The sequence below is a fragment of the Eptesicus fuscus genome, chromosome 9, assembly GCF_027574615.1.
Source record: "Eptesicus fuscus isolate TK198812 chromosome 9, DD_ASM_mEF_20220401, whole genome shotgun sequence".
Classification (NCBI taxonomy): Eukaryota; Metazoa; Chordata; class Mammalia; order Chiroptera; family Vespertilionidae; genus Eptesicus; species Eptesicus fuscus.
In genome coordinates, this window is record NC_072481.1 from 23,591,915 (window position 1) to 23,606,006 (window position 14,092).

General features: G+C 53.8%; 1 protein-coding gene across 1 annotated transcript in view; it reads right to left on the bottom strand.

Annotated features, from left to right (window-relative positions):
• GRIK3 (glutamate ionotropic receptor kainate type subunit 3) overlaps positions 1-14,092 on the bottom strand; it is a 196,680-nt gene that overhangs the window by 52,145 nt on the left and 130,443 nt on the right. Inside the window, exons 3-5 of the mRNA XM_008151137.3 lie at positions 9,706-9,963; positions 5,238-5,419; positions 2,910-2,963 (exon numbers count right to left, since the gene is read on the bottom strand). Coding sequence (XP_008149359.1) covers positions 2,910-2,963; positions 5,238-5,419; positions 9,706-9,963 — 494 coding nt within the window. The remainder of the gene's footprint in view (positions 1-2,909; positions 2,964-5,237; positions 5,420-9,705; positions 9,964-14,092) is intronic.

Below are 14,092 nucleotides of genomic sequence, written 5' to 3' on the forward strand. Positions count from 1 at the left end.
GCTCAGCTGGGGCTGGTGAACGCGGGGTTATCTGGGAAAGGCTCAAAGCTGGCTGGGACAGATAATGGCAGCTGGGGTAATTAAACTGTCTTCCGCGGGGGAGAAGCAAGTTGGGAGGATTTTTGAGAGACGAAGAGTTGGTGACATGGGTTTCCTAACGGGAAGGAGATAAATGCCAAGTGCCACTGCCTTTCGGTACAGCTACAGCTGACCGCGGGGCGGAGGCGGAATCACCAGGGCAATACGTAAGCCAACAGGGCTGGAAGGAGGGTGCTGGAGCTGGAAGCAGGACATGGGCAGGAGAAGGGGACCCAGGGGACACAGCCGATGCCCTGGCATGTGGGGGGCTGCTGGGAGACACCCTGGTAGCTCCCCTCTCCCCTACATACTCCACTGCAGAACTATTTGCATGGCGGCAGCTGTGCTTCCCTGGAGGGGTCTGTTCTCCTGGACTCTCAGAGAGGCGTGGGGAGGAGGGGCAGTGGGCTGGAACAGCCATGAGCTAGACCGGAAGTCCGGAGCCCAGGCCTCTATCACTGATTTGCTGTGAGATTCTGGGCAGATCACTCAACCTCTCTGGTCCCAGGCTTCCCATCAATGAACAGGGAGCACAAACTCTGCTCTGTGAAGAGGAAATCGGTGATGTGGAGAAAGGGCTCTGGAACCGGTGAAGTGTGGGTGCTGCTGGGATTTGTGGAGGCGCCGTTACCCCTATTAGTGTCAATCACCAGGCCTGGACCATCACAGCCAGCTACGTGGAATCGGAGCCGGCCAGAGGCCGGGGAACATTCCTGCAGGCTCTCAGCTGCACAGGCTTCAGCAGAGCGCATGGAGCCGGGCACTCCCCGCTGGGAACAATCCTTGCTGCGCCCCTTTCTCGCTGAGCAACCTCTCTGAGCCTCAGTTTCTATGTTTCTGTAAAACTGGGGGAGCCAGGCCTCTCTTGAAGAGTTGGATTTGGATGAGATGAAGTATGCTGAGTACACAGAAAACATAAGCAGGAGTTTAGTTAATTAATTGATTTAACTCATACAGGAGACTAAATGCCAAGCACGTTTCTAAGTGCTTTACTGATGTCAACATATTTAATGCTCGGCATAGCCATCCTCTGGGTTGTACTGCTATTGTGTACTTTTAGAGCAGGGGAAACGAGGCACAGAGAGGCGAAATGAAAGAACCTCAATTATACCTCAGGACCAGAGTCCAGGTCTTAACTGCTGTTGTGATGGAGATATTGATAATTTCACTGATTACTTGCTACTTGGTATTGTAGTCATTCATTCAGACATTCGTGAGCACCTACTATGTACCAGGCACTATTTGGGCACTAGACATATAGAGGCGAATGGGGCACGGAATCCAGGGACTAGGGTCTCAGTCACCAGCTTGGGGGATCCCATTTTCCTTACACCACCCTGGCAGGTCCCCAGGTCTGAGCTTTGGATCAGGAGAAGGAGCAGGGTGGCTCCAGACCTCTGCCATAGGTATGGGGTGCAGTGGGTGGGGGTGGAGAGAGGATGACACGCAGGGGTGTGCTGGTAAATGCTTATTTGTAGCTTTTGCCAACTTCCGTAGTATGAATGCTCCCACGCTGGCCAATTTCAAGCCGTCTATGTGATATTACTAAGCGTGGAGTTGGGAAGAGAGGAACACAGCCGGCTCTCACAATCAGCCAGAGCGAGCCAGCTCCAGCACTCCACTGAGGAGCTACTCTGCCCCTTAGCCTTTGCCTACGCCGTTCCCTCTATGTGGCATACCCTTCCTGCTTTTCCTTGGTAAACTCCCACTGATCCTTCGAGGCCAAGTTCTAGCATCTCCTTTCCAATAAAGCCTGCATCACATTTTCCACCTCCACTAGGCCCTCAGCATCTGGCATCTCTTTCCACTGTGCCCCACGGACATCTGCCCAGGCCTGTGATGGCACAAGCTTGCTCTATGAGCTGGACATAGAGACACAGACTGGACAGGATGGGAGCTCCTTGCGGGCAGGGCCTCAGTGCCAGTCATCCTGAGGTACTCAGCTGAGCACAGGGTGGGTGCTGGATGGATGAAGGAGCGCAGTCGGAGGCCGGCAGGGCCGTGGCGGCGGGGCTGATGCAGACTGCGCGAGCTTGTTTCAGCAGCAGGGCGGTGAGCAGCGCCGTCCCTCACCCCAGACCTGGGCTGGGCGGGAGAGTCCATCCCAAGCCCATAAGGTCAGAAGGCATCTGGACCCAAGGCAGGGTGTCTGGGTGTTGGTACCCCGTTGGCACAGGGATCTCTTTATTCTGCTGATCTCAGACCACAGCTAATTATCCTAATGGGTTTAAATGGCCCTAAATGTTCTCAGAGTTTGGACAGGACCCATCTGGAGCCCGCAGGTGGGCTGGCCTGGCTGACAGTGAGCGGGCAGACTCTGGCATGGTTGCTATAGGAATCCAAAGAGGCCATGCCTGTCGTTTCGAGAGGCCTGAGACACGCGTGGGGAAGGGTGGGCTAGGAGCGAGGGTCAGCGTCATGAGAGCTAGTATTCCTCTAGCTCTTTCATGCCCGGCACTGCTCTCGGCATTTACTTTATTAACTCACTGGGTCCTCGCAGCCACCCTAGGAGGCAGAAGCCATTACTATGCCCATTTTTCAGAGGAAGAAACTGAGGCAGGGAGGTTAAATGACTTCCCCAAAGTCTCACGGCCAGTAAGCAGAGGGGCTTCTGTCCACGCTGGCAGGTTCTAGAGCCCCTGCCCCCTTTGTCACATGTAATGTCACTTCTCCACGTGGGCGGGCCGCTGAGACATCTTTGTGCCCTCACCTGGGGCCACACCTCAGCCCCAGGAAGGCAGCTCCAGCCTGGACCTCCTCTAGCTGCGCTGGCTGACCTGGTTCCGAGGGAGCCCCACCCCGACCCACGCCGGGGCCCAGAGGTACGTTACCAGAGTGGTGAATATGAAGTGGTAGTACTCGGTCATCATGCCCATGGCCATGGCCTGCGGGGAAGCAGAGCGTCAGCACCTGCAGGGAACACCCGAGCAGCCCCTCCCCGCCCCCTCCCCCCCCACCCCCGCAGGGAGGACTGGGCAGGGGACAGATTGGCCGTGGACTGGGGGAGGCTGGCCGCCGGAGTGATATTCTCTGAGACCCCTCCACGCCGTAAGCATGACTGGCTGGCAGGCAGCGGTGGATTTCACCCGGGAGTGAGCAGCAAAGTCGCCCGGGACAGATGAAAATAAAATGCACGCTCTCGGGCCACTCTCTCCAAAGATTCCAAATCCTAAGGGGGGCGGGCGGGCAGGGCCTGGCGGTCCGTCTTGTGGGAAGCGTCTCTGGGCCTGCCACACAAGCCAAGACGCCTTTTCAAAGTGCCCTGACTGCCCTCGGCTGAGGCCAGCATCACAACTCCGGAGAGAGGTGTCCAGGTGCCTGGCCCCCTGCAGCCCCACCGGCCCCAGAGGAGGGCCTGTCCTCCGCCTCCGCCTCCCAGGAAGGGCTGACCACAGAGCAGGCCACGTGGTTTGGTGGAATGAATCCACGCCACCATGAAGTCTACAGTATATACATTGCGTGTGTCGTATGAGAAGCCTGTAATCTGTAATACTAATGATCGTAATGCATTGTCCATGGAGCGCTTCAGGATGCTGGCCCACAAAGTGCTCTGAGCGAAGACCGTCCCTGGTCAAGTCCACTCAGAAACTGCCGCACGCTCTCGCCCCCTCTTAGGGATTTACAACCCACACGCGCAGGTGGAAGGCTCAGGGAAGTCCTCAGTAGGCAGTCACGCTTATCTTTGTTTAGCTCGGTGTTCAGCGGAGCCCAGAATCTTCATTTTAAATTACAGACGTTTTCAAGCCCGACCGACCTGGGAGTGAGTTTCTGACATGCAGGCTGGGTGACCCGAGGGCCCACGGCCTTCCCGGGAGCCTCAGTTTCCTCACCTGTGAACTGGGCACAATAACCGACCCCACTTCCCAGGGTGGCGGTACATGAGGAGCTACGTGTACTGGCTCAGAGTGACTCCGTGGTAAACCAAAGTCACCACTGTCCTTCTTACTGTTGCACACGCTGCGAGGAGAAGGGATGCCCTGGGCACAGATGGCTGGGAGAGTGGGGGTTATGGGGTTACTGGGGAGTGGTGTCTCCTGGACGGCGACTTTAAAGATGCCCCCACCAGTGCTGACCATGAGGCGGCACCAGGATGAGCCCTTCCCTTCCTCGCCTCCTTGAATCCTCCACGACCATGTGAGGCAGGGACCACTCACTCCACCCACAGAGGAGGGGATGACCAGGCCGCCTGCTCTGGGCAGGAGAAGGATTCAGACTCTCCAATGAGCTTCTTCATCACCAGGTGAAGAGGCTGGTATGGGGCCTCCTCAGGGGAAGGCAGAGGCGTCCATTCGCTTGAGCACCCTTTGTGGGCCCAACAGAAGGGTGGCACGCAGGCCCCCAGCCCAGTCCTTGAGCCACTCCCCGGCCGTGCTCAGCACCTCTTCCCCTGCCCTCTGTGTACCTTCCCTCCCACCTGCTTGTCGAGGTGTCATGTGTCAGGACTCCCAGAATATGGTCCTGCAATCACCAGGGATGCTTCCTGGGACCACACCATTGCCCTTTCCACGAGGCACTGGCTCCAATCAGAGTGTTTGGTTTCTCTGGGGCACCCTCAGAGGGGTTGTGGCCATTTGTGTTTCTTTCTTTGGAGGTTTGGCAGAGATTGGCTCTCGTTCCCAGCATGCCACACCGGGCTGTGTCCAGCACCAGGGGCCCATCCAGGACTGGGAGCCAATCTCCTCCCCCGCCGTCGCTGCAGAGCTGAGCAGATGGTTGGAGGAACCTCGATAAACCTAGTTATGGGAGAGCAACACCAACGCCGCGTGCTATGGGGATCAGTTCCCGAGACCCCCAGGTCTCGGTGCTTCCTGAAGGGTTCTGTCCTGGGAGGCTTCAGGCCCCTCTCAGCAGCCCGGGCCTCCCACCTGCACAGAGGTGGCACAGAAAGCAGCATTTACTCCGCACCCTTCATGTGCCAAGCCTGTGGCTGCTCATCCATCGTCACAGTCCATCCTCACACCAAGTTGGACGTACAAACCACTGTGTCCATTTTGCTGCTGGTGAAACAGAAGCTCAGAGAGGCCCGTACAGCCAGCAAGAGGCAGACTGGGGGTCAAACTGAGGTCTGGCTGAAATCACGCCTGTATTTGGGGAAGGAGTGTTGGGGGAAGGGGGTAGGCAGATCCCAAGCAGCCATCCCCTGGCCAGCGCTCACGCACCTGCTTGAGGATCTGGGCAGCCATGGTGTGGCTGCAGTCGAAGATGATGCGGAATTCCCGGCCTCGCTTCATCTCCTTGAGCAGCGGGCGTGAGTCGTCCGAGTCCAGGGGCAGCTGGCGGATCTTCAGGCGGATGTTGTATCTCGAAGGGGCCATGATGAGCTCCTGCAGTCGGATGAGCCCTGAGAGACCACGGGGCACAAAAGACATGTGTACACACATGCATACACAGCAACAGGCATCTGCAGGCTCATGTTCATATACATGCCTGTGGCCACAGGTCTGCAGACCGGGACTCGTGGCCCCCAGAGATATGTGCATGAGCATGTTCATAGCCACACACGTCCAGACACAGGTACTAGCACCTCAGACATAGAGATGTGCACTCAACTGTACATACCTGCACATGCACACAGATGTGAGTACACATACGAACGTATGTTTACATGCATGTCGATACAGACAGGGCATATGCTCGGGCTGATAATATATGTGTATATATGTATATAAACATGTGTGCACACAGATACATATACACACATGTGGATTCAAAAGTAGGCATGGACAGCAGATTCTCACCGACCATGCCCACCTGCTCCTTTCCAACCCAGAACAGATGTAGAGACTGATGGAGCCTGAACCAGACGCCATCCCCTCTTCATCCCCTGCCCCCTGCAACATGGTGAGGCACGGGGCATAGTTCTCTTAACCACACTTAGCAACCTGTTCCAGGATGCAGGCACAGTGGCAGCTCCACACTCAACTGTACCAACAGTTGGACTGGGTAGGTCCAGGTGGTGTCTGTGCCCAGTCCCCACCCTCCCCTCTCCCCACAAGGGCAGACTCCTCAGTAAACCTAACCCACCTTCCAAGCTCAATGCATCCACCTCCTCCATGTAGCCTACCCCTACTGTTCTGTCCAGACAAGATCTCCCATCCCCCAACTCAGGGGCCTCTCCCTCAGCACTAGCCTCCTCTGGACTCATCTCATCCCCCTGGTCCTGCCCCAAACTCTTTATCATGAGGGGCTGTGGGGACCCAGCCCAGGGCCTGGCACTTAATGGTAGGCAACACAAATTTCCATTAGATGGACTCACTGTTTTTCTCTCCTCACACTGAAAAATCCATCCTCCACCTTAGCATTTTGTAAAACCACTTAATCTGGGGACTTCCAGGGAAAACTAAATGTCACTTCCTAGAGACAAATGGCTTGCATAGGTCTAATTAAGTTCATTTCCGTCCCTATTTCAAGGTTCATTCCTGCTGACGTCTCTCCGCTTAGCCTGGAAGCAAGCCTGCTGGCTGCTCTCTCTATCTCCAACCCCAATGCAAGGAGGGGCGAAGCCAGCATCAGGCCAGGGGCCCAAGCAGGTCCTTACTCACCACCACCACCTGCTGGCCCCCTGCTCATACTCGGGGCTCGGGATGAGCCAAAGTCCTGGCTGCACTGTGCACTCAGTGTGCTCCACGCTCCCAATGACAACACGCTGATTTCCCTTTGGGGAACAACCCCCTTCTCTCTCAGGCCATATGACCACGAAGGACCCATCTCCAGCTTCCAAGGCTCAGCATGTGGCCCCAGCCTGGCCAACCAGGCAGGAGTATGGGCTTAGAGAGGGTAGGTGCTCCCAGCTGGTCCTCAGAGTGACGTCCAGTGCCAGAGTAAATGGTGAGATGTGCCCCCTTTTCCATTCAACTCCAAATAAGGAGGACGTGAACCTGGGAGTCACCACATGGGACCCGAGAAGGATTCCAACAGGGCAGTCAGAGAGGCCAAATGGGGAGAAAATTAAGGCTGGATGATACCTATTCAAGCCTCTGGATCAACCAGTACCTGAAGCTAAATTTACTCAACTTCCAGTTACAACAGCCAACAATCTCCCCGCGCCCCCCCCCCCCCCTTTTTTTTTTTTTTTTTTTTTTGCTTAAACTAGTTTGTGTTGGATTAAAGTTTGCAATCAACTGTTACAGTGTCTGCTATCTGGACAGAGTTTCCTATGCTCTCCACAGAACCCCCCTCTCCCCACCGCCCCACAGACAGCCCACTTCAGATGCCTTCCAACAGAGAGCCCCCGTTTCCAAAGCTATTTCGGGTACACACGCCTGGGTCTGTTCCCGTTCTGAGGGCTGGAGTCAGGAAAGCGATCTGATTGGTGTCCTTCATGTCACTGCGCTGGGGAGGACAGAAATAGAACCCGGAGACCTAAACCTCTCAAAGGGCTCCCAAACAAGCTTTGCCATGGCTGTGGGATCAGGAGTCCAGCCCCCCGAAGGCCTCAGATCCAGGTGGCTGGGATGGGAGAGGGCTCTGGGGTCCTGAGTGGCTGGATCCATGGGGATCAGGGCCTCCTCATACCAGACTTGATGGGGAAGATGGTGAGGATACCAGGGGACCTCAGCAGAGGAGGGAAGGGGGTCACAGCTCCCCGCAAACACACACCCAGCCTCCCCTCCACCCAAGCGAATCTCAGAACCCCTTCGTTTGGCTGACTGATGCTGCCTACTCGCACCTGTTCCCCACAAGACCCAGAGTGCACACTGTGCTCCCACGTGCTCGGTTTTCAGACTCACGCACAGCATCCGCAGGCACACGGGCTTTGGGGACCCAGGACAGGAGGGCGGGGACGGCCTGGGTGCTGGAGCAGAGCTCACCAGAGTCTTCCTGTCAAGCAGGTGCAATGCCCCGTGTAATAGTCGGTGACCCACATTCTCCAGCAGCAAGTGTCAGAGCTCCTTCCCATCAGTGTATTCCCGAAGGAGCCCAGAGGCTCGTCTCGGCCAACCCAACGGAAGACGAGGCTCTTTTGTTCGCCCGAGATGAGCTTTCCTTCCTGGCTGCTTCCCTAATCAATCTCTCTCAAAATATCTGCAGTGAATCATGTTGTTGGAATAAATATCTGCAGTGAATCATGTTGCTGGGATCATGTTTTTCACTTACAAAGCACTTCCGCATTCATTACCCGACTTACCCGTCTCCCTGTCCTAGAAAGCATGCAGATGAGGGGCTTCTGTCCCAAGGTGGCAGGTAAAGAAACTGAGGCCCAGAGAGGTTAAGTGACCCTCTTAAGGTTTCACAGCATGTTAGCAATGGGGTCAAAACTAGAGATCCATCCTTTGGCTTCTAGACCAAGTTACTAGCACATAAACCCATCATAAGCCAAGCAGCATCTGTATTGCCCAAAGGTAGCTGGCATACTACTTCTAGCATGCCGAGAGAGCCATGATTTTGTTTGGGTGACCGTGCGCCAGTCCCATGAGGTGACCTGAGGTTGGGAGGAACCAGCCAATGGCAATCCCTTGTAACATGATCAACTTCTCAAAATAAGATGTATAACTGCATTCCCATTTCTTCTTCCTTCCCAGTGTCCAACACACTCTTTCCTAATAACATTTAATTGTAGTTTATTTCAACTTGATTTTCGATTCGATTCAATTCAATTCAATTCAATTCAATTCAATTCAATTCAATTCAGTTCAATAAACCTTCATAAACATCTGTGTTGTACCAGGCTAAACCCTGGAGGCACAGAAAGCTCTGCTCTGGAAGGAGAAACAGGCTCAAAGACAACCATTCATAGTGGTATGTAAAGACAGATAAGCCTACAGGGCTGCACAAACACTGGGGGTGACTTGGAGCTGGGCAGGAGTGCCCCTCAATGGCAGGGAACTTGTGCGGGAGGCCCTGAGAGGGGTGGGGGTCCCTGCCCTCCAGGATCCTCTGCCTGGTGCTTTGGGTATGGCAGAGGACATGGCATATGACCTCAATAGATGGTGGTCGAATCCTGAGCAAAATCAACAACTTCGGAATGTCTTTTCTGAGTGTTTGATTCCCACTCCGCATGTGGAGGTAATAGAGCTGACATTGAATCGCAGGCTGCTGCGAGCTGGAGGGCTCTTTCCGGACTGGATACTGTAGCTCTTGCTTGGTGCGTGGAGAACGGGGCCAGATGGGTTAAGTGACTTGCCAAGGTCACTGTCTCTTAAGAGATGGGACTAAGAAACATTTGGGACTTGAATCTTTGGAAGGAAAGAGGAGAGGAAACAGGTCCGTGCTTCCCAGCTAGTAAGCATCAGAGCTGGCATACATGCACTGGTGGGTTTGAGTTCAACGCCTGCACAGAGGGAACCGTGTGAGTGTAAGAAAGCAGGCAGGTGTGGGCGCGGCTGGGAAGGTGTGGGTGCTAGGAGTGGGGTGAGTGTGCTGAGTACAGATATGAGCATGCTGCTGGGTGGAGGCGGGTGGGTGGGAAGGTGTGAGGTGGGCTGGGGCTCGGTGAGTGGGTGTGTGGCTGGTGTGCACAGGGCTGAGTGAGCAGAGACGAGCAGAGACGTGACTGAGTGAAGCTGGAGGGTGAGGGAGGACCCTTTCCCCAGGGGCAGCTGAGTTGGGTGAGCAGTGAGGAGCCTGATCCTGGGGTTCTGCCCCCCTTGCACCTTCACCCCAGCCTGGTCAGGCCTGGCCACCCACCTGTACTGTCATCGTAGACCACGGTGGCCGACCGCCACTTGAGGTACTGAACCAGGTCAAGGATGGCGTGGCTGAGAGAGGCGTAGTCCGGATAGAGGTTCACGTAGAAGGTGTCCTTGTTGTCCAGCGGGTGGTGCTTCCAGCGCAGCTGGATGTGGGGCACCTCCAGGGCATTGCAGATGGACTGGACGGCGTTGGTGCAGGAGCCCTGCGATGGCCCGAAGATCGCCACCACGCCCAGCGCCAGCTGGTCACAGGCTGCAGCAGAGGGAGGGAAGGATGCACAGGGGTCAGTGCTGGGTCTTGTCAGGAAGCTGGGGTCCAGGGCCCTGGGGCAATGGTTTTGATGGTCCCATAAACACATGGGCAAACAGCCCCTGCAAACCCTCTGAGGCTGGATGACGGACACTCTCTCTGAATCTCCGTTTCCCATCTGGAACCAGGGTCGCAATAGTGCCTGCCTCATGGGCTCATAAGAAGTTGAACAGGATAATGCACCTACGCCCCTCAGCACGGAGCTCATGAAAGAGAAATGATGACTTGTGATGTCCTCATCGTCATTAGCTTCCCCAGCTCTGTATCATGCCCCGTTCTGGGTGGGAACTTGAGAAACAAATAGAAATAAAAGACCTACTTGCTGGTGACTTTTAAACTTAAACCTCCAGCCCCGATCTGTTTCTTAAAATCCATCGTGTACGTCTCACCCCTCGCTCAGCACTGCCATTTGGTTGTCTATGATGCACTTCAGACCTAATGTGTCCAAAACGCAACCCCTCTTCTCCTCCCGACCTCTCCCATGTTGGTAAACGGCAATTCCACGCTCTCACCCAGTGCCCTACGTCAAAAAACCTGGTTCTATCTTGACTCTTCTCATACTCTCATATCCCACATCCCAATCCATCAGCAACTCCTGTTGTTTCATCTTTGAAATATACCAGAATCCGACCACTTCTCCCCACTCCTACCCTGATCCCAGCCATCGTCATCTTTCACTTGGATTCCTGCAGAAGGCCCCTCGCTGGTTCCAGCTTCCTCAGTAACCCGCTCTACCATCTATTCTGCACTCAGCAGCTCGAGTGAGCCTTTCACAACTTGAGAGTGGATTACATCACTCCTTTGTTCGACTCAGGGTAAAAGCCTGTCCTAATGGCAACCAACAAGGCCCTATTTGTTGTAGCTCCTCCCCACCCCTGTCCCCAACATCACCCACTAGTTTTCTGACTTCCTCTCCCATCCTTCCCTCCTATTCTGATAGCCCTCAAGCCCCACTGGCTCCCATGATGTTCCTCACACACACTAAGCACACTCCTGCCTGAGGGCCTTTGCACTTGCAGTACCTTCTGGCTGGACTATTCTTCCCTCGGATCCACATGACTCCCTCCCTCCTTTCCTTCAGGTATCTGTGTCCGTGCGTCTTAACAGAGAGGCATCACTGCCCAACCCATAATAGCAATCCCATCCAGCCACAGTCCCTCAACCCCATACCCTACTTTACTTCTATGTTAAAGACCACCAGAAGTCTTGTTCATTTGTTGACTTCTTTTCCAACTTGAACATAATAAGTTCCAAGGAGGCAAGGGCTTGATCTATGTTGTTTATTGCTGTACCCACAGTGCTTTAAACTGCTGATCTGAGTAGGTGCTTAATCAACATCTGCTGAGTGAACAAATGCTGAATCCTTGACTTCAAACAGTTCACATTCTTGGGGGAGGCCCAAGGGCTCAGGCAGATCAGACAGCAGATGCTTCTGGGAAGGCCAAACCTCAGTGGGCACAGCACAGCATGAATTGAGCAGACCCAGGGCAGCTGGGGCTCACAGGGGGACGTAGGCTCATACGTCCTGGATTGTGCCTGAAAGATCCATAAAATGAACCTCTCAAGAGCATCAGGGGGAGGGCTCCCCGGGAGCCACTGCCCTTTCTTCTGGAAACTGTCCCTACTTTTCCTTTGGGCTCCATTGCTTTTGTCACTCCCAACTCGTGACGGGTGGGCTAGTGACTTAGAGCCTAGGCTGACCTCCCCCAAGCCATAATGATTGGTTTAGAGGATGATCATGTGACCAATCAGAGCCAATGGGATGCCATGAGACCTCAGGCACTGGGAAGGGGGCACAGTCCCTCTGTAACTGGATCTGGAAGGAGGTAAGATCTGGGTTACAGTAGCCACCTGTACAAAAAAAGTGTGGTGCTTGTTTGTGAACACAGTCAGTGTGGAGATGAGCAGAGCCAAGCCAGAGAAAGAAATGTGAGCCCCTGATCAAGTGGAAGCCTGGAGATTGGTGACATGAACCAATACATTCCCTTTTTGCTTAAGCCAGTTAGGATTTGGTTTTTGTCAATTGCAACCAGAAGAGTCTTAACTGAAGAGTATCAGCAAACTCACTAGCCTGTGGCCACGAGAATGAACTACATGCACATGTATGAACATAAGATGATTGTAGGAGAAGGCAAGACAGAGTGCATGGATACCCAGTGGATTCGATGCATCCTAGCAGCCTCAAGGGCCTCTGGGAATGACCTCTGGCCTTAAGTCCACCCCTAACATCTGTAGGGCCCAGGGCAAGAGTACAAATGGAGGTCCATATAACATATGGCTAAATAGTTAAATGTTATAAGCTGACAAACTGTTATATAAAACATGCTCTGCCCCACCCCCAACTTGACAACAAGCCTTCATAACAACCTGGAAAGTCAGGATAGAACAGCCTGGAAAGTGAGGATGGGGACTTACCATGCAGTAATGTGGGGAGAGATGGCACCAACCCCCATCCCGTCTCCTTCTGTTTGACCACTTGCTCCCCCTTGTATCAGAGGGGGGTGTCCACACCTCTCCCATGTCACCCTTAGATAGGGCCTACAAGTGCGACCATGGCAGCATGGCTCCCCTCTGTAGGACAGCTCAGGGAAGAGGCTCATGCAGGCTACTGGGCAGGAAATTCAGGGTTCTGGATACTTGGAGCAAAGATTAGAGAGGCAGGGCACAGAGTCTTAATAGGCAAGTCCCCTTGGTCCCACTGACCCCTATTCTGGGAGGAGATGTCGACCAGAAGAAGACGAGGGCAGCATCTCCAAAGCACAGGCCCTGGGAAAGGACCCCTCTTGCTTGGACTAAGGGTGGTACCAATGGATCCAGGGATCCAGGGTAGTTTCTAATCAATCAGAATGTGTGATCTTTGATTATTTTCCCTCTCCACTGATGTGCTCCCACCTCCTTCACTGCTTCCTGGGGATAGGAGATATTACTCTGGTATATAAAGTGCTTATTTTCCCCCTAAGAACACCAGAGAATGCCATTAATGGCTTACATGAAAGATACTACACTCTGGGAGGTGGGCTGGTGATTGTTAGGAGTCTGCAGAACCACCTGGAACATGGGACAGGGCAGCCCTGTATGGGAAGCAGCGGGGCCTGTACAGAGAGCATTTCCTGGGTCATCAGGACTCCTCCTGGCCAATGCCAAGTTCAGGAGAGGATGCACAGTGGGGCTCCTGGGCTCCTATAGCTGTGGGACTGGAGGTCAAATCCCTGTATTGTCGCCCTAGAGTCAATAAACTTTAGCAGCACTCTGTATGGTGACTGTGTGTGAGAGACAAACACCAGTGATAATAAGTGCTTCAAAAATAGGAACTCTGGGTGTGTTGGTAAATTGTCACGTTTAGGGACAGTTCTTCTTTTCAGTGTCTTTCTCCCAAGGAAGCTGATCATTGACCTGTACTCTCACTACCCATTCATGCTGTTCTCCTGCTGTCTGGGTGTGCAGTTGTCTGCTCTCACCACTTTGTCCCCTTAAGAGGAGGTGCTGCCTGAGGGAAGAGACTATGTATGAGTCACTTGGTAGCCACGGAGGCTGGAAACCAACATGGAGGAGATGGTGACAGTGAGGAAGTGACAGCTGCCCAAGCCAGAGGTCATGGGAACCTGATAAAATCTGCAGGTTTCTCTAATGCTCTACCTCCTGTCTCTGTTTTGAACCTTCTAGCTGTCCTCTGATATCCCTGGCTTCCATCCCATCATCTCCTGTCTCTACTCTTTCTCTTTTCCTTTGAGGAACTTCGATTGATGACTTAGTCAAATGACTTGTGTGTCTCATTTCCTCTCACAACCACCTCCCAGAACCTGTGTTTTGGATTTCCCCCTTTGATCTAAGTCTTGAGGCAGGCAGGCAGCAAATGCTTTCCTTTCACCTCATCCAGCTCAACCTTTTAGATCATGGCCCCCTGCAGGTCCAAGGTCTGGGTATCCCTGTTTAACTGAGGTAGGGGAGAGTGGACCTACCACAAATTATGATGATGTGGAGGATTGTAAGAGTGATCATGAAGGAGAATGAATAGATTGGGGTATAGTTATACAATGGATTTTGACATTGATTGTAGTGATAATGGTAAAGG